Below are 21,943 nucleotides of genomic sequence, written 5' to 3' on the forward strand. Positions count from 1 at the left end.
TGCACGCCACAACTGATGCTTCTAATGTTCAGCTTTTCTCTCAAGATACTTACACTCTGACGGGTATTCACATTGACATTACACATCCAACGGAGCATACTGGCTTCATTCCTTGCGAGCTTACGTATGTCCTCAGCAGTTACAGCCCATGTTTCACTGCCATGTAGCATGGTTGTTCGTACGCATGCGTCATACAGTCTGCCTTTTACTCTGAGTGAGAGTCCCTTTGTCGCCAGCAGGGGTAAGAGCTCTCTAAACTTTGCCCAGGCTATTCTTATTCTAGCAGCTACACTTTCAGCGCACCCACCCCCACTACTAACTTGGTCGCCCAGATAGCGGAAGCTATCGACTACCTCTAGTTTTTCACCCTGGAATGAGATAGAAGTTGTTTCCTGTTTGTTTGCAGTCTTTATTGCACCTGAACATCTGCCACAAACAAAAACTAACTTGCTAGTTAACCTGCCTTTGATGTTGCTGCACCTCTTATGTGTCCATAGCTTGCACCGGGTACATCTTATAGAGTTACTACCTACTCCTTTTCTACATACTGAGCAGGGCCATCTACCTGAAGGGGTTTGTGTTTTATCTACCTTCCTACTTATTAGGATTTTGGTTTTAGCTAGGTTGACTCTAAGGCCCTTCAATTCTAGACCTTGCTTCCACACCTGAAACTTCTCCTCTAGTTCTGATAGTGACTCCGCAATTAGGGCAAGGTCATCAGCATAGAGGAGCTCCCAGGGGCAACCTGTCTTGAACTCCTCTGTGATTGCCTGGAGGACTATGGTAAATAATAGGGGGCTGAGGACGGAACCTTGGTGGACCCCTACCTCTACCCGGAATTCATTGCTGTACTCATTTCCAACCCTCACCTTACTGGCAGCATCTCTGTACATGGCTCGCACAGCTCTCACTAACCATTCTTCTATCCCAAGTTTCCTCATTGACCACCAGATAAGGGATCGGGGGACCCTGTCAAAGGCTTTCTCCATGTCAACGAAAGCCAGGTACAGAGGTTTATCCTTAGCTAGGTATTTCTCCTGCAACTGTCTCACTAGAAATAAGGCATCAGTAGTGCTTTTACCTGGCACGAACCCAAACTGCATCTCATCTAAATTGATTCGCTCCCTAATTAGTTGGGCTATGACCCTCTCTGTAACTTTCATAACCTGATCTAACAGCTTGATGCCTCTGTAATTATTTGTATCTAAAGCGTCCCCTTTACCTTTGTAGCAGTTGACTATGATGCTGCTACACCAGTCATAGGGTATGACTCCTCCGTGTATCACCTGGTTCGTAATACGGGTGACTACGCTATAGCCAACACTGCCAGATATTTTGAGCATCTCTGCAGTGATTCCTGATGGGCCGGGGGCTTTCCCGGTCTTCATACTCTTAATTGCTTTATCTACCCTGGTACTATCAACTCGGATAGCTGGTCCCTCTATTGGGTCGACATAAGGCAGGCTCTCTTTCTCCCATTCATTCTCTTTATTAAGCAATCTATCGTAGTGGCATCTCCAGACCTCTTTCTTTGCATCCTCATTTAATGCAAGCGTACCATCATCCATGCGAACACATTTCTCTCCTACAACATCACTATTCTCTCTCCTACACTGTCTTGCAACACGAAATACCTCGAGTCTTTGGTCCTCACGGCGCAGAACATTGGCAAATCTTTCCTTATCTGCTTCCCCTCTGGCTAAATAAACCTGTCGCCTAGCCTCCCTTCTGGCACATTGGTACAATTCCCTGCTACCACCGTTCTTCCAGTCCTTCCAAGCCTGTTTCTTTTGTCTAATAGCCCTGTCTACCTCCTTGTTCCACCAATGCATATTATTTGTGGGCTCAACAAACAAGTTCTCCATCCTGTAAGAGATAAATATCATTTAATATACATATGATTTAACCCTTTAATAATTTAAACTGGCCATATCTAGTCCAAATAAAGATCGTAAAACACATTTCAAAATGGGATGGTCCATATTCTTGGCACACAATATTGCAAGATGAAGTTCTTACTGCTGCTTGAGTAAGAGGATTAGAATGCAAAACATCTTGTCTGTCTCTAGAAACATATTGCTCATTCATAATTGGGTGGCTTGCAGATAATTGTTTTTGAGTATCTTCATCATCTGATGACACAGAACCTAAACTGTCCAGCACACAGTCACTTTCACCATCATCTTCAGAGCAATAGAAGGAATCACTACTTCATCTAATTCCAATAACCATTCTTCATCTAATTCCAATAACCTTTTCAATATTTGGTCTTCACTCAAGTTTTCATGTCTAGGCATATTGGAAAACACAACTGAACTATATGAAACTTAATAGCAGACTAAAGGCAGATATTGCTCTCTCACATATTTATACTCTCCTGAAAGATGATGCAATATATTATAAGAATTGTGCCATCACATAGAAATATCGCATCACCCTATAACCTAGCAGATTGAAGGTGATGCAATACCACACAAATTTACAGGAATATTTTCATAATTTTTCCTATTTTTTCTAAAATTCTGCAAATAGATTGAATACTGTTTTATCTATTTTATATCTCATAAATATCTAGGGAAATAATATTTGATAATGCTTTTATTCTGTTTAGAATGACAAGAGTATTGTCTGAATTTAATTCAAGGGTCCAGCGGACCCATATGGTAATTAAAGTAGAAAGTGAAATTTTGTAGCTTTTACAAAAATACGGAAAATTTCCCATTTGCCAAATAAAAGAGAGTCAAGAAAAAATAAGAGTCAGGAGTAATCAGTTGAATCAAATAATATAAACAGTAGGAAAAAGCAACTGGAAAAACTGAAATTGGTCCGTTGGACCCATTGGTAGACAGAAGGTTAATAAGGTAATAATAAGGCGGCTAGCAAGTTCACACTGTTACAGACACAATATAAGCTAAATTAAGACAGTAGGGTATATAATACCACTTGCTAAAATCAGAACCAAGGCTCAGAAACTCACAATAAAGATACACATGAGCAATGCAATGAACATATGAGAAATAGGCTTACCTTTGTGTTGAATACATCAGTAAGTAATGTATATTTCAATACCAGTTGATTTCACCCTCTGTATGAAAATAACACTTTAACATTTTTTTTCTAAAATATTCACTACATTAGAGGGTGAAATCAATTGGTATTGAAATATACATTACTTAATGATGTATTCAATGCAAAGGTAAGCCTATTTCTCATAAATATAAACAAACTAACATTGTTTTTTTTTGTATGTATAAGTGCTGAAATGTGTATATATAGATACAAATAAGTTGATAATTTATTTTCAAATGCAGAGATGCTGTTAGAACAGCAGAAAGATCAGGTAAATTAATTACCTTTACAAAGTGGAAAAATTTGTCAACAAATGGCTGTTTATTGACAAATTTTTTTCACTTTGTAAGGGTAATTTACCCAATGTTTCTGCTGCTCTAATGGTTTCTCTGTGTTCGAAAATAAATTATCATCTTATTTGTTTGTGTATGTATAATATATATATATATATATATATATATATATATAATTTAATTTAATTTATATAAGGGCATTACTATACAATAGTGCCTCACTCTTAGAGGGATTCCATAAGTCAAAACTACCAAAATAAGCACATTTTTACTGATCGCGAGGGAATGCAACTTTCAAAGCTAACCTCCTAAAAACTTTTAACTTAATGGTAAACCAATGGTTTCATAATTAATGCAGTAAACTGCATCTTTTATTCATCAGTACATGTATGGTCAAGACACATGAAAATAAATAAAAATCAACATACCCTGACGAACACTCCATGTATTCAACACAGTACATAGACGATTGTTCATCCTTATATATCCATGAAAGAGGCGGGCTTTTTAAGTTACACTTCGGCACATGTGCTTTTACGGAATAATATTCAGCACTGAATATATTCTAATTATTCATAATATAATATTAGGATAAAGACTTTATAAGAATTTATATATATATATTTATATATATGATATTATATGTGTGATATATGTGCATATATTTATGTGTGTGTGTGTGTGTGTGTGTGTGTGTGTGTGTGTACGTGAGTGTGTGTGTATATATATATATATATATGTATATATTTCTAATTTGTGTATAGCTATGTGTAATTATTTACTAAGATATTTGATCAAAGTATTTTTATTTAACAGTGAAAATTCTTGATAATTTTCCTCTTTCCAATATTTTTTCAGACGTACTTCTGTCTTGTTACAATGGGTGTTCAGTGCCTTCTAAAGCTACCAGTAAGTATTGCTGACCTTTTCTTCACAGAAACACACATGTGTCAGTAGTATGATTGGTTTCACTAAATCAGTGCATCTACAGTGTAACTAGTATTAAAGAATGAGTGCTTCTGCTTTGAAGTGTAATTGGTATTAATGATTGCGTGTACCTGTGGTATTTCTGGAATTGGTCATTGAATTTTTCTTTTACTTTTCTTAGTCAGTTGACTATGGTCATGCTGGGTCATCACCTTGAAGAGTTTTAGTCAAACAAATTGCCCTTCTCCTCCCCAAGATTTTTGTTTTCCTTTTTAAGCCTACTACTTGCTCCTTATACTATTGCTCTCTTTTGCTGAACCGGTAAGTTACGGGGATGTAAACACACTAACACTGGTTGTCAAGCGACGCTGGGAGACAAACAAAGATACAAAGACACACACACACATAGATACATGCATATAATATATATATATATATGGGAGAATGTACGAAAAAACAACAACAGACGAGGACAGGTGGTGTAAATAACAAAAGGATGTATTAGTATGACGGTCGGGAATACGGAAAGTCTTTGACGTTTCGAGCTACGCTCTTCAACAGAAAGAATACGGAGACAAGGAGAAAAACACGGAGAAAAAATATGTATATGACAGGCTTCTTTCAGTTTCCATCTATTAAATCCACTTACAAGGCTTTGGTTGGCACAAAGCTATAGTAGAAGACACTTGCCCAAGGTGCTACACAGTGGGACTGAACCTGGAACCATGATTGGGAAGCAAACTTCTTAGCACACAGCTACACCTGCACCTGACGCCTGCACGATTGTTGTTTAACTCCAGCTCTGCACTAATAAATTGGGCCTTTGATTAAGGCAGTACAATCATGACCTTCCCTTCTGCTTCCTGTATGCTAGGAACCCAAAACCACATTATACAGTGTGTCTTTTTCTAAAATGGTGAGGTGCAATTTGAGGGACATTTGGCTACTATCTCTTGCTGATTGAGTGAAAACAGAAATTAGATGTATATTCAGAATCAGTGGATAGGGTTACATGTTACGGTGTCAATGTTGTTAAATTTCAGCAGTTATCACAGCAGTAGTAGTTATTAGTAACTAGATCCATATTATAGCTAAGGCTGCCATGACAAGTTGAGTTAGTACCTTTATGATAAGAGTATAGTAGTGTATAAAAATATAGAGAGATAGACAAGAAAAATAAATTTGTACAGTAAATATGTCAGTGAAAGGAAATACATACTCAAACACACATTCATAAATCAGATAGCTTAAATCAGCTGACAGCTGTTCAGGCTATGTCTAACATAAAAGTACTACTTGCTCTAGTGAATATTAATTACCTGATGTTTATTTTGCATTGTTCATTCAATCAAGGAATTATTGTTTGAACAGATGTAACAACTTTCAAAATCTATTGTTTGATATATTAAAACCAATTGTTTGTATAAATATGTTATATAATAATATATTGCAGCATGAATAAACCTAGGAATAAATTTTTAAATTTGAGAGATTCTTTGATATAACTCTGGTATTTCTTGTTCATCAGCTAACTTATTATCTAATATCTGTTGTGTGTTAGATTTGGCATTCTTCCACCAGTTAGTTCTCTTCTTCTTTGATACCATCCAAGTGTGGTTAATGGGGTACAACCTAAATAATTGGTCATAGTATCAAGGATAAAAGCGTGTTTGATAAAACATCTATAACTTTTCAATAATAATCACAGTGGATGTTGTTGGTCAATGAAAGATATAATTCCTGATATTTTTTAGGTGAATGGCTTCTATTCATTTAAAGGTATTTTCACAAATTGTTAAAACATGTTTTATGTCCTGTAGCTTTTTCAAAGCATTGTTTTTATATTAGCATGCTAATGGCTACTATATCAGTATGTGAGACTATGTGTTCAAATCTTACTGAAATTGAGTATGTCAGCTATACCCTAACCACTAAAAAATATTGGTTTCAGATTTTGGCACAAGGTCAGCAATTTCGGGGGTGGTGTGGGGGTAAGTCGATTATATCAACCCCAGTGTTCAACTGGTACTCATTTTATTGACCCTGCCATTATGTTCTGAGTTCAAATTCCGCCAAGGTTGACTCTGCCTTTCATCCTTTCGGGGTCAATGAAATAAATACCAGTTATGCACTGGGGTCGATGTAATCGACTTAATCCCTTTATCTGTCCTTGTTTGTCCCCTCTATGTTTAGCCCCCTGCGAGCAATAAAGAAATATTTATATATATATATACTTGCACACATATACATACATACACATATATGATGCAAAGAATTTTTTAAAATATGATGAGAAGGTAATAAAAAAAAAAGCAAAAACAGATGGGCACAGGCTGCTTCTTGGCAGTATGGCACTTTGCATGGCACCTTGGGCAAGTGTCTTCTACTAAGGCTTTGTGAGTGGATTTGGTAGACAGAATCTGAAAGAAGCCCATTGTGTATATATATGTGTGTGTGTGTGTGTTTGTGCCTGTGTTTGTTCCCCATAATCTCTTGACAGTCGATGCTGGTGTGTTTATGTCCTCATAACTTAGTGGTTCAACAAAAGAGACTGATAGAATAAGCTTTAGGATTACAAAGAATAAGTCCTGGAATCAATTTATTCAACTAACACCTTTTAAGACAGTACCCCTAGCATGTCCACAGTCATATGACCGAAACATGTCATAGAAGGAAAGAATAAACAACAGAGTGTATTAGATTTATGCTTAGGAAAATTAGGAAGAAAAGTCTTTTACAATCTGAGTGTGCATTCTTCTACAGAAAGAGAATATGAGGAGAAAAAGATGGAGAAAGAAAAGAACAACCGTGTCTCAGTTAGGTGGTCACTGCATGTTGAAATGACTAGAAGAGAAATAGGTTGCTAGTAGAATGAGTGGCAAGGGTAAAAACTGTAAGAGTTAACAGAGGCATGTGTGTGAGTGTATTCTTGATGGACTTCCATACTACTTCTGTCTATCAAATTTCATTCAAGGCATTAATCAACTTGAGGCTATAGTATACACCACTTGCCCAAATTGCTGCAATGTAAGATTAAACCCAAATCCACATGATTGCATTGCAAACTTTCTTACTGTATAGCTTTGTCTGCTGCTGTATTACTGATATGATTTTATAGAATCCATAACTCAGTGAGGCAGCTTCTTCATTCATTGTCTAGTTTAGCCATGTGAAATATTCTCTGATATGGAAAAATAAAGTATTCAATGTTATATATTAAGATTTCTTGAAGCTCTACCAGTGTAGTCATACAGCAGTAGAAGGTTGATTTCAAATTTTTGACACAAAGCCAGCAATTTCGGGGGAGGGGTTAAGTCGATTACTTCAACCTCAGTGTTCAACTGGTACTCATTTTATCAAACCATGTTTTCAACTAGTACTTATTTTGTTGACCCGGAAAGGATGGAAGGCAAACTCTGAGTATGAAAAAATGTTTCCAGAAGTCATGGGAGCTGTGCTGTTTTCTGACTTTGTAGGCATACCCATGTGTGTTAGACACATGGAGCTCAAAAAGGTGTTCAAGGTGGTTGTTGGCGTGATGGTTAATAATTTTGTGGGTGTTTACTAAGTCAGTTGCCAGACATTGGAGCTTCAATGTATCTCTGCCCAGAGAAGCAAGGTGTTCAGAGTATGGTAGATGTCTGATGGAGGGTATTCACTTGGTTGCATGTTTCTGAACAGTTTCCAGGAGGTCAATGTTTTGAGCAAGGTATACAGCTTTAAATAGCTGAAGAGCAGCTGACAAATGTCTTGCTGAGTGATGCCAAGACACCCTCGGCCTTCTTGACAATTTTAGAGATGTGCTTTGTCCAGCAAAAATCGCTGCTGACAGTAATGTCCAGATCACATTCACCAGAAGACTTCTTGATATCAGTGTTGTAGAGAGAGTATGTGAACACTGGGATTTTCCTCCCAAAATGCATGGTGGTACACTTGTCCACAGCCAGCTTAAGTTGCCAGTCGGTGATCTATTGTTGCATTGTGTCCAGGTCCGATTGCAGGAAAGATCTATAGTGTTCAGGATCTGTCCTTTTTATCTCAAGGTACAGCTTGATGTTATCTGCATATTTCAGCACTGTGGCATTCTTTAAGTTGGCATCTATGTCATTAATGTATGCAACAAACAAAAGGGGACCAAGAGCAGATCCCTGCAGTACACCAGATGACATCTCGTAGAGTGAAGAATGCTGTCCTAGAACTGTGACTACCACTTTTCAGCTGAGAATGAAGGACTCCAACCAGTTAAAAAGATCATCTTTCACACCCGTTGCAGAGAGTTTTGCCAGAAGTCTTTTGTGTGAGGCAAAATTAAAAGCTTTAGCAAAGTCGAGTTAAACAACATCCACCCATGTTAATGCCTTGACCATTACCAATAGCATTATTATAATATATGATATTTAAATTAATAACAACTTATATATTGTAATTATTTTTCTTTCAATACCTTCTATTTGTAGAACTTTTGTATTATTTGTTTTACATTTTATTTATGTATTTATTGATATATTTATTTTCTTTTCAGTTTTCAAATTCCCTTGGTATCAAATATGAATTGGATAATAAAACAAATTCAGAAATTTCAATAGATAATTTATCTAGCTCTTACAGAAGTGTAAATGATAATTAATAACAATTATATTTTTATATATATTTTTTAAAAAATAATAGAAAATATTTTTTAAACTTTCATTTTATGGAAAACGACAAAAACATCTTACTCTGTCTTTTTCAAACGTTCATCTTCCACATGGAAAACACGGTATAAAACATTTTTGCTCTGTCATGGTTCGTTGCATATTTTCAAGCCATTGGCATTTCATGTCTATCATAAAAACCATGTAAGAAAGTTGTTGTATTTTGGGACGGTCCATTTTTTTTTTTTTTACAAATAAACACACACACTATATATTCACTCTTCACTTGTTTATTACTGTTCTTATTACTGTTCCATTGTTCAGGAATCTTTCGTCACACATCTGTGATCTCTTCAGCAACATTTTGTGTCCTTGTGTGAGCTCCTGCTCAGTTAAGTCCATTCTATTCTTTTATGATGTATATCCTTATATGAGCATGCATTTGCATCTGTATTTGTGTGTGTGCATGTGTGTACATGTATCTATGTGTTTTGCAAGAACGAATATACAGCGTATTTGTTTATTTGAAAAAAAAAGAAATTACCATCCTGAAATACAATTTGTTTCAACATACAGTTTTACATCAGGAATTTTGCAACACAAATTCATAAACGTAATGCAAGAATGCTGAATTTGTAAGTGTACAAAGTGAAATATCAAAGAAAATTATTCTAAACAAACTCTCATAGATGCGGGCATAGCTGCAAGGTAAGAAGTTTGCTTCCCAACCACACTGTCCCAGGTTAAATCCCGCTGCATGGCACTTTGAGTAAGTGTCTTTTAATACAGCTTCAGGCTGTAAGTGAATCAGATAGGTGGTAAGTGAAAGATGTGTGTGTGTGTGTCACTGTCTCTTTGCCTTCACATATGATAGTTAATGATTAAATGTCCACTGCCATGTAAGCAATGTTCTTCATTTCCAGTCTCTGAAAGTTGGCAATGGGGAAGGCACCTGCCTCAACAAATTCCATCTAACCCATGCAAGCATGGGAGAATGGATGTTAAATGATGATGATGATGAAAATGTAAATATAGGTGCAAGCATGGCTGTGTGGTAAGAAGCTTGCTTCCCAACCACATGGTTCCGGATTCAGTCCCACTGTGTGGTACCTTGGGCAAGTGTCTTCTACTATAGCCTCAGGCTGACCAAAGCCTTGTGAGTGGATTTGATAGAATAAGTACTAGGCCTACAAAGAATAAGTCCTGGGGTCGATTTCTTTGACTAAAACCCCCTGAGGTGGTGCTCCAGCATGGCCACAGTCAAATGACTGAGACAAGTAAAAGAGTAAGATATCTGGCAAAATGTGATTACATAATGAAAATAGTAGTGATTATTGGTTTAATACATTCTATCAATAATGCACTTGTTGGCCAGATAACCAGCACTTTATTGATTTTCTTACTTATTGGTGCATTGCTTTGCTTGATGTTTACTAGAACATGTGAATTTATGTAAAGAGATTATAAGATTCCTCTCTTATTTATTTAAGCTATTGGACTGCAGCCATTGCTGGTCACCACCTTAAATGGTTTAATTGAACGAATCAATCCCATTACCTAACTTTTTTAAAAATCTGGTACTTATTTTGTTGAACCTTTTTGTCAAACTGCTAAGTTATGGAGGATGTACATGAATGAACACCAGTTGTCATGTAGTGGGGCACAAACACACAAAGTCTCACACACACACACACACACACACATGACATGCTTCTGCATAGTGAGGCTGAACCAGAAACCCCATGGTTCCAATGCAAACTTCTTAATCACAAGTCTTGTCAGTTTAAAGAATGCTTTATGGTTATGTTAAAAACTGAACCAGGACTGAATCCTAAATACTAACATAAACCTTATTAATATATCTGATATATCTAGATATATTAATATATCTAAAATGATAAATATATTAAGGTACTGTAGTCAAATTTCATTACAGCTATTGTATTGTGCTTATATATATATAAAAGACACTGATGGGTTGAGGTTCACTACAGCTGTTTCAGGCATGTTCTTTATTGATGAACAAAACAATTACATCATGTAGAAAAAAAAAGGTTTCTTCAGGTAAGTTAAAATTTAACATTTAAGATTTTTCTCACAAATAGTATATAGTGTGTATTGTCCTTCTCATCTCAGTTACAGCTGAGTGACATTGAGTCCATTAGATTCTGAACATCTTATATATATATATATATATATATATATATATATATACACACACACACACACACACACACACACACACAAGGCACATCTGTTATAAAGTGATACCACTTTATATCAGAGTTGCTCATATTAAAACTAGTAAAACAGTAATTACTCTAACATTTAACTGACAAAATGTATAAAAACCATCCCACTTACAGTTAAAAATATGTGTATGTGGTCTGATCAATAAGTATCCAGACTGTTGCCATAGTAATGAAGCTAAAGCATGCAGAGTAAAGCTGCTTGGCACAGATTAACTTAGAACTCTGTTGTATGTGCACACTAAGTTTCAACACTCTAGCTCACTTCCACTGTTTACTGCAGTGCTTAGAAGGAACATGTATAGCACGTGATCATTTCATTGATCATGACAGAGAAAGTTGAGCAGAGAATCTGCATCAAATTTTGCCAAAAGTTTGGCGATACTTGCTCAGAGGTTTTCAAAAACTTTTCATCATTCTCAACACAATCAAGGAAATCTTGTGCAACTGAAAACCATGTGTCATTTTGGTCAGCTGAAAGTAGTTTTGGCACAAACTTAGCAGACACGCGTCTCATACCCAAATCTTCAGTGATAATGGACATCTGAACTGTAACTAATCTGCACATTTTCTGCTAACTTACAGATGGTGACTTGACAATTTCCCCTCACAGCTGCACACACGTCTGCGATGTTTTTCTCAGTTCTGCTGGTTGTGGGTCTCCCAGAACGTTCGTCATTATTGACATTTTTTCAACCATCTTTGAAATGTCTGAACCACTCATACACTCCTCTCCATACACTTTCTGCAATTTTGCATAGGCTTCTGAGCTGGTATCACTATGACAACTTACTCTGTCAAGGTTAATGCGATGATGACACACTACACATGTGCCTTCCAAGTGAGGTATATACCACAGGCTATTCTTCAGGTCAAGGATGTCTTGATTTGATAAAGTTTACACACAGAGGATTCGATCAGAATGTATAGAGAGCCTAGTTTGAGTGGAAAATATAATTGTGAAAAGATGTTAGGAATATGAGAACAGAAAAAAAAAATATATAAAACATATATAAGAGAGTGGAAGATTTATAAGTAAAGAATTTAAGTGGGATCATTTCAAAGATGGTTTTCAATAGGGCTATTTTGGCTAAGTTAGAGAGGGAGAGGAATATGGAGTGGTATTAGAGTAGGATAGTGTGGAGGGAAGGGAGGGGGACTATTTGTGGTCGATAGGAAGAAAAATGTATGCTTAAAAAGATGGTATAGTAGTAAAATTGAAAGTCTGGAGGAAAGGAGGAAGAATGGTAGTAATGTCTAAAATCTAAGAATTAAGGAATGTATAATGTTGAGCATGCATGTGTGTACTGTATGGACTAGTAGAGGTGTATATAGGCGTATGTACTTGTTAGTTTTCAAAGGGTGTGGAGGAAGGCAAATTAAGAGAAATTTTTAGGGTATAAAGGATAAGGAAAGATAAAAATAGATGTAAAATAAGAAATAAAGAGTTATAGGGGATATATTGATGATTAAAGATTTAGTGTTGAAGGTAAATAAAGGGGAATACCTATGATGGCAGGAGGTAGTTTAGGGAATGACATGCAGGGTGGGGTTGTTTGTATTTTAAGAATAGGTTATGTAATCTGTGTCTGCATGTAAAAATTATGCTGTCATGTTCATTCAGACAATCAGTGGATTGCATAATAGATAAAACTACTGAAACCATTCAGTAGTTCAGTTCTTTAAACACTTAAACATACTTTTAAATGTATCCAGGTCAACATTGACCAATACTACTCTAGCATATCCTCTACTCTTTTAAACAAAGCCCTAATTTTCATCAAAAAACATTCCAGCCTATCCCACGATGATATATCATCTTAGCAGCCTGCCAAACCATCATACAATTCAATGGTGTATCCACCTCCTATTTCCTTAAGTTAACCATCACCTTCTATACAAGTCTCTGAAAGTGCAGCTATATCAATGTCATAGCGGTTCAGCTCGCGAGCAACAAGTGCAGTGCATCTTTGAGGCCTACAATCAGTCTTGTTATCCAACAGAGTGCGCATATTCCAACATGAATTGTTCAAGTTCCATCCAGACTTTGTGAAAAAGTCTCTTTGTTTTTCAAGCGCAGGGTGGATATCCGTCAGTCGCGCTAAACTGACCAAATATAGAAAGTCAGGTAATTTTGGGTTCACCATTTCTAGAACCTCCCTGGCCTCTGGGTGAGCAGTGCCCTCTCCAAATGGAGCCTCTCAGACACCCATGCAGCAACCGAATCCTATCACTGGTCTTGGGCGACAAGGAGACAAGTTTATCTCTAGCATGGGCTGCCCACGTGCTTCCAACCCTTCAGGTCTGCATGCTTTGCCACCTTCCCACCGCGACAGGACTTACAAATAAAAATAAAATAAATATATACTAAAAATAAAGATACATATATACTGAAAATAAAATATATATATATATAGGGAAAAAAAAGCAGCACATATTGAACAGAGGTCAGCAATGCTTGTGCAGAGTTTTAGGTCCAATAAGGCTTGCATGACACCTCATAGACCCCCTCCACTCTGTTGACTTTATCGAGAGAGAAGCCAGAGCGAGATGTCTGGTGCTAATGAGTCGCAGGCTCAGGGATGTTCTCTAGCACAAACCAAAGATCCCCAAAATGTCCAATGCCATTCCCTGCATATTTGGTTTTATATCAGAGTGACCTTCTAGAGACATGCTCCAACAGAAGCTGAGGTGTACCTCACTCCCAGTAGTCTTCTAGCACACCGGACACCATCCTGGAATTTCTTATTTCTTTATTGCCCACAAGGGGCTAAACCTAGAGGGGACAAACAAGGACAGACAAAGAGATTAAGTCAATTACATCGACTCCAGTGCGTAACTGGTACCTAATTTATCAACTCTGAAAGGATGAAAGGCAAAGTCAACCTTGGCAGAATTTGAACTCAGAACGTAATGGCAGATGAAATGCCACTAAGCATTTCACCCGGCGTGCTAACATTTCTGCCAGCTCACCATCTTGAATTCACCATCCTGGAATTTCTGCATACCCATGATATTGCTAGGAACTTAAACCGTTTGGTCCTTTGTTTGATTTATGAGTTGGATCCTGCATGCCATGATCTCTTCTCTGAAGATCCAGTTAGGTTGATGGATCATGTTGGTTAACCACATACTACATGGTCACAGCAGATGAAGTATTTTGCAGATATGGGGATGACTGGGACACTGTTTGGAGGGTTGCTCAGGATGGCCCAAGCAATAATTGACAAATGGTAGATGCAATGACATGCTTCTGCAGCATATGTCCCCCCCGTCTACCTAACCTGATGTGCGATATTTTACAAATTTCAAATTGCAAATCTTTAATAGAAACTTACTGACATTGTCATTAGCTCAAAATCTATTCCATGGAGCTGTGAGTTGCATATGTAAAACAACAGCCTTCACAATTCTTTAACACTCACCAATGTTAATTGTGATACATCTGACAGATGTTTTGGTTTTACTTCCTGCTTATTTTTATATTTATTTTTAATTGCAAATCTTTTTTATTGTCAACTTATGTAACTTCAGGGTCAAGAAATACCAACAAAATTATTATATTATCTGTCAAGTGCCATAAATGCTGCATTAAACTTGACATGTTTTTAATTGCCTCTTCAATGCTGTGCTAAGTTTATAGCAAAGACAATTTGAGTTAACTCAATTCACCTTACTCTGAATAGCAGATGTGTATGGGTGGTATATATATATATATATATATATATATATATCTCATCATCATCATCATCATCACCATCATCATCACTTAATGTCCACTTTTCCATGTTTGCATGATTCAAACTGAATTTGTTGAGGAAGATTTTCTGTGGACAGCTGGCATGGGTTGGACAGTTTGACCAAGGCTGGTAAGCTGAGGGGCTGCACGAGACTCTAGTCTGATTTGGCATGGTTTTCTACAGCTGGATGTCCTTCCTAATGCCAACCACTCTGAGAGTGTAATGGGTGTTTTTATATACCACTGGCATAAGTGCCATTTGTGTGACACCAGTATCTGCCACAACTGCAATTTTGTTCGGCTTGATGGGTCTTCTTCTCAAGCACGACATAATGCCAAATGTTTCGATCATTGCCTCTATGAGGCCCATCACTTGAAACGAACTCAACCACTTTGCGTCTCTGAGGCGAGGCCCAGTGCTTGAAAGGAACTCAGTGACTTTGCCTCCATGAGGCCCAATGCTCAAAAGAAACTCGGCCACTTTGCCTCTGTGAGGCCCAATGCTCAAAAGAAACTCGGCCACTTTGCCTCTGTGAGGCCCAACGCTTGAAATGTGCTCTTTACGTGCCACCAACACAGATGCCAGTTACGTGATACAAACATCAGTCATGATTTAACTTGGCTTGACGTGTCTTCTCAAGCACAGCATATCACCAAAAGTCTGTCATTAGTTATTGCCTGTGTGAGGCTCAAAGTTTGAAGATCATGCTTCACCACTTTGTTGCATGTCTTCTTGGGTCTACCTCTACCACAGGTTCCCTCCACAAATATTGGAACTTCTTTACACAGCTGTCCTCATCCATACATCACATGACCATACCAGTGCAGTCATCTCTCTTGCACACCACATCTGATGTCTCTTATGCCCAACTTTTCACTCAAGATGCTTACACTCTGTTGAACATGCACATTGACATTGCACATCTAGCAAAGCATATTGGCTTCATTTCTTTCAAGCCTATGCATGTCCTCAGCTGTCACAGCCCATGTAGCATAGCTGTTTGCACACAGGCATCATACAATCTGCCTTTTTACTCTGAAAAAGAGGCCCTTTGTTGCCAGCAGGGATAGGGGCTCTCTGAACTTTGCCCAGCCTAATCTTATTCTCACAGCCACACTCTCAAAACATCCACCTCTACTACTAACTTGGTTACCTAGATAACGGAAACTATCTACTACATCTAGCTTGCCCCCTCGACAGTTGAGGGAGTCTATTTTCTTCACATTTTCAGCATTTATTGTACCTGTGCATCTTCCAAATTCAAAAGCTAGTTTCCCTGTTAACCTTCCCCTGATATTGCTGTACCTTTTATGTGTCCAAAGCTTACATCAAGTGTGTCTTATGGAGTTTCTACCTATGCCTTTTCTACAGATCACAAATTCCTTCTACCTGAAGGAATTTGTGATTTGTCTGCCTTTCTACTTACTAGGACTTTATATGGACTTCGTTCAGTTTCCACATCTACCAAATTTGCTCATAAGGTTATGGTGAGTTATAGTAAACAATATTTGACCCATAGTTGGAAAGCAAGCTTCTTAACCATACAGTCATGCATGTATGTATGTCTCCCTCACTCATCCATCACCTCCACCCCTGTTCTCTATATATTTATTTTTTTTATTGCTCATAGGGGGCTAAATATAGAGGAGACAAACAAGAACAGAAAGGGATTAAGTCAATTACATCGATCCCAATGTGTAACCGGTACTTATTTAATCGACCCTGAAAGGATAAAAAGCAAAGTCGACTTAGGCGGAATTTGAACTCAGAACGTAGCGGCAGACAAAATACCACTAAGCATTATGCCTGGCATGCTAATGATTCTGCCAGCTCACACCCTCCCTGCTCTCGATATATTACATTCACCTATATGCATCTGACCACTTCCCATCTCTCACTCTCCCCTCATACTCTGCAACCTAACCCATTCCTGTAATTCTCCTGTCTCCCTGCTCTCTTCTGTTCACTTTCTTAGACATGTCACCTTCAGGTTATGTTCTGGCACTTCACCACATTTACCTCTTTGTGACACTCCAGCCACCCATGTTAAATAGCCCTGAATCTCCTCCACAACAAACCTGCCTCTACTTCTCCCATCATAAAATAACCTCTCAACACCTTGCATAAATCATCCACTCTATCTCCTATTCTCCCTCTCAGGTAAGGGGATTCTTTAGTGTTGTTAGTTACAAGGCAACCACACTAGTGAAGTTGCCAAGAAAACTGCACTATATACAATCTGTGAAGTGGGGGTGCTCTTTTTCACCTGCAAATTGGCAGGGACACTAGCAGTGCTGATGCCACAAAAGATGTACACTGTACAGTGGCTGGTATGTTCAGAAGAGCATCCAATTGTACAAATCATGCCAAAAATGAGACATTGGAGGAAGACAAGGTCTTTCAACCCATTGAATCTTGTCAGACTGTCCTACTCATGCCAGCGTGGAAAGCAGACATCATCAACCCACTATGTCACAAAAATTCTCCTCTTTCTCCCTACCTTGCATTTAAGAATCTTTACATTTTCTTTTCTGCATTTTCTCTGCTCTATGTAAATATATATATATATATATATGTATGTATATATGTGTTTATCGTTATGACTGTATGCAGTTATATGTATCTATGTAAATCCATGTGTATCACTCACACTCTCTCTCCCTATATATATATATATATATATATATCAGTATGTGAGTGCGCATGAAGCCTAATTGTGTCTATCTGCATCATTATCTCCATATCAGCTCATCTGAATTTCTCTTGTATCCACTTGTGATGCCGTGGACCTAGTCCTGGATGAAGAATTCAAAGTTTAAGTTCAATTCACTTGAACACTACTGTTTTTGCTATACTGAGCATATCTAGCTCTCACCTATTGTCTACATACATACATACAGTGGGTAGTAAAAGTATTTAAACACATTGGTTTTTTATAAATTTCACAATAAAAAATCGTTCAATTTGAATGATACTTATTTCAAATATTTTAATGAACATTGTCTAACTAAACATAAAGGAAAATTGAGAAACATTGTTTTTATGTACTTTCATTGCCAATTTTCGAATTTGACTATGTGCAAAAGTATTTAACACGATTTGTTAATATTTAGTAGCATATCCTCTGTTCTGCCTTACAGCCTCTAGTCGTTCATTAAAATATTTGAAGCATCATTCAAATTGAATGATTTTTTATTGTGAAATTTATAAAAAACCGATGTGTTAAATACTTTTGCTACCCACTGTATATATACATATGTGTGTGTCTGTCTGTCTGTACTCATAAGTATGTATCCTGGAAACATGCCTTTATATCAAAGAATAAGAACACAGTATAATCATTTTACTAGTTTGCAGAACTTAATTTTAAATTCTCAAGAGATCTGGGCTGTGAAAGAAGCACTAACATTACAGCTGTTTCAGCCAATTCTGTTACTGTTGCATAAGCATAGAAGTGATACAAATGAATATGGAAACAAAGTAGAAACCATCCACACCAAATAATGATAATTTGTGATTTTGCAGCTTGAAGTAACAACATGTTTGACTAGATTATATACTGAGAAAAATATCGAAATGCTAAAGCAAGAAATTGTTTAACATTTCTAAACCTTTGAACATAGAACTGTGTAGACACACCAGGGTACTTGAGTGGCCTTTTTAACATGTTTGAAAACATAACTTGAATCAATTCAACTATGCAGTCCACTCATGAAAATGAAATTAGAAAAAGACATACTGTATTTTATGGCATAGAAGATTCACTCCAATTACTGCAGTGCATATTCAGAAAAGAAAAAGAAAAAAGATTTTAGCATGTGATAATTTAACCCTTTAGCATTCAGATTACTCCATTACATGTGATGCTTATTCATTCAAATTGCTTTGAATTAATCATGCATTATCTCATAGATTTCAAGGATGTGATTGTTTACTTTTAAAATGACATTGCAGGGTAGTTGTGAGTGGCTGGTTTGAATGCTAAAGGGTTAAAGCAACTTTGCATATGAAACCCAGAGTGTTTTTTTTTTTCTTATGAGACATATATTTTTAAGGTTTCTGGATTGGAAGTTTTTGTTTTAACAAAGCATAACAAAGATTGTACAGAAGTTTATAAGTAGAAAATAACAAAAGATTTTTCTATTAGAATGGAAATAAGATGTTTTATTTTCATAATTGTTGACACCAATTAGGTTTTTGAACACCTTATTAAAAATGTCAGTGTTATTATTTACATTCCAACAGTGAAAGATGTCAGGTAGCGCCAGAAAACAATTTGTGGTAATATTTTACATACTATTATGAAAATACTCAAGTTAGGTCATTACATAAGGCCAATTGAATAAAAAAAGTGAAGGAGGAATATTTAAAGTAGACAAGATTTCAGTGAAATTTTAAGATACATGTAACATTTTGCGACAGAGAAGACAAGGTGTCATTAAAACAAAATAAACGTGCTAAAATGTTTTATTCATTAAAAAACCTGTTAAATTAGTAGAAAAAAAACACTTTCATTTGTGAAAAAGGAATAGACTACTAAATTCAATTAGGCCATAATTTTTGGTTTTAGTTTTGGAACTATACACCATTAATTAATTCAACAGAATGGTTTTGACAGTATTTCAGTCCAACTGACAAAATTAACAGAAACAAGCAAAGTTGAAATGCTATTGAATTCAGAATGACTGCTCAGCAGTTCTTGTCAGATACAAAAAGCTGGTTTTGTTGTTTAGCCCCAGGTAAGTCTTGATTGATCAGACCTATGATCAAAAATAGTCCAGCTGTGACCATCCCATCTTTATAGGCATATTTTACCTAGGTCTAAATTATCCAATATATCTTTGCTTTTCTTCAAGCTGGAAGGGAGTGATTTGAGGGAGATTTGTCTTAAATGTCTAGCAGATTAAGCAACCTCACAGAGGCATCTGCATCAATTTGATAAGTTGGTATCTTTATATAATGTAATATATTTGTAATTCATCAAATTTGTAGACACTAAAATTTAAAATATATGGGCATTATTTTTTTCAGATGAAAATTTCATTAGTTGCCAGTTTGTCATTATTAAAAGTTCTTAGTGCTTATTGACAAAATGTTAAATTCATTTATGTTGAATTCTAAATATTTCTTTCACAGCAACTAGTCTGAGAACTGCAGCTGCTGATATCTAAATATAAAATTCAAATTGTATTTTGGTATTATTCTTCAGAATTATGCTTACGTGTAAATAGGAATCGTGTATATCAAGAATACAAAATTAAGTACACAGCAAATATCGTTTTTTTTTTAATAGAAAATATTTTAGAAACGGGAAAAAAAATTAATAAAAATCAAAAATAGTTTTAAATCTTATTGAATAATTAAAAAAAAGGAAAGTATGCACAAGTTGCTCTAGTACATTAAAGTGTATATTTTATAAATATTTTCATTTAAAGTAAAAAAAAAAAAGTAAAATAGAAGTATGAAAAAAATAGCAAAAGAAACCCAACAGTTGATTAAACTACATTTTACTATGAGGGACGTCCTGAAACAGTGAAACGGGGTGGCAGGGTTCCACATCGTTGTTTACCAAAGATAGTGAGTGCAAAATCTTTTGCAACACTGATTGTTCCTTCTTGTTCCATTTGTGTTCCCAAGAGAGGATTAACTTCAACTATGTCAAGAGCAGATAATCTTCCTAGAACAAAAAACAAGACTTTAGTTGAATAACTGCAACATGTTTAATGCTTGGAATATTAAAAGGCTGGCTAGAAATACGTATGTGATGAGGAAAAAAGAAAAAAAAAACCCATATTAGTTGATAACTAATATTTTAATTATTTCAGTAAGTACTCAAGGCAATTCAGGACATGTTTTGCTCTTATTATGGATCTTATCAGTGAAGCATAACTATCACAATAATTACTGAAGTACTGATTAAAGAATCACTAAGTAAATGTATGAGACTGTACATTGACTGGCAAAGAAAAATAAAATTATTTAGAGAATAAATAACTCATGAACACTGTATACATGATAAACTATAGTTAAATTAGTGTTGGTATAATTTAATTGGTTCACATTGATGCTGATGGTCTTTTACATCTAAATACACTTTCTAGTGCTAATTGTTTGACATAGTTTCAGTTAAATAGATTAAGGCAATAAAACTCATTTTACAAAATCTTAGACATACAGTGATGCCTCACAGTACGAGTTTAATTCGTTCCATGACCAAATTTGTCTTATGCGTTACTTGTTTTTACAAATCAATTTTCCCCATTGAAATTAATATAATTAACATAATTAATCCGTTCCAGCCCATCAAAACCACTCAAAAATAATTTTTTATGGGTTTTAAAACAGAAAAGGTGTAGCTACAAGTAAAATGACAATTATGAAAAAAAGAATGCAAAAGGTAAATGTAAACTGGTGTTATTAACTGAATTACCTTAAAGATGGGATGACTTGTGTGCTTGTACTTCAAAACAAAACTTTGCATGCATCTTGGCTTATACAGCAAATTACTTGTACAATGGGGCACTTGTACTGCAAGGTTCTACTGTTATTTGAATTGCTATTGAACTTTTGATGCAACAATTCCCAGTGCATTGCTTTCAGATTTTCTGTTTTCTCACATATCTCCTAAAACCCCATTGAGCCATTTCCATTTCTCTAACCATCACTTGCTAGTCATTTCTGCCCCATCTCTAACCATCCTGCCTCACACTCTTATGAAACACTCCCTCTATCCCCATTGTCACTCACCTTGACTAATCCTCTGTACCTCTTATATTCACCCGCACTGCACCATTTTGGTATGTCCCAACAGATCTCCACCATCTCTCTCTCTCTCTTTCTTCTTAACTATCTTTTCTCTCTTTTCTTTACTAACTGGGGTAGGCAACTGTCTTTTCTATAGCAAGACACCTATCTCTATCCTTCTATTATACTTTAACCTCTCAGCTAGTACAAAACCACTTCTCTCAATACTACTCGCCCTCTCAGGGACCTTTGTCTTGCAAGTTACTTAGTGACTCTGCCAATGCTGG

The 21,943-nt window shown here is 36.3% G+C and overlaps 2 protein-coding genes across 5 annotated transcripts in view; one reads left to right on the forward strand and one right to left on the reverse strand.

Moving 5' to 3' along the window:
- The window catches only part of LOC106867577 (natural resistance-associated macrophage protein 2), an 80,985-nt gene extending 71,779 nt beyond the window's left edge, over nt 1–9,206 (forward strand). For 3 of the 4 annotated variants that reach the window (XM_052967646.2, XM_089352675.1, XM_014912486.3), the window contains 2 exons: nt 4,221–4,271; nt 8,812–8,935. In XM_052967646.2, the coding sequence (XP_052823606.1) occupies nt 4,221–4,271; nt 8,812–8,916 (156 nt within the window). In that variant the 3' untranslated portion in view covers nt 8,917–8,935. Of the gene's footprint in view, nt 1–4,220; nt 4,272–8,811 lie in introns of all 4 variants that reach the window. The other variant, XM_014912485.3, reaches the window with a different exon arrangement.
- Nucleotides 9,207–19,047: 9,841 nt separating this feature from the next.
- The window catches only part of LOC106867578 (arginase, hepatic), a 94,251-nt gene continuing 91,355 nt past the window's right edge, over nt 19,048–21,943 (reverse strand). Inside the window, exon 9 of the mRNA XM_014912489.3 lies at nt 19,048–20,589. Coding sequence (XP_014767975.1) covers nt 20,423–20,589 — 167 coding nt within the window. The 3' untranslated portion in view covers nt 19,048–20,422. The remainder of the gene's footprint in view (nt 20,590–21,943) is intronic.

Source organism: Octopus bimaculoides, chromosome 1, assembly GCF_046866305.1.
Source record: "Octopus bimaculoides isolate indiv1 chromosome 1, ASM4686630v1, whole genome shotgun sequence".
In the NCBI taxonomy this organism is placed as follows: domain Eukaryota; kingdom Metazoa; phylum Mollusca; class Cephalopoda; order Octopoda; family Octopodidae; genus Octopus; species Octopus bimaculoides.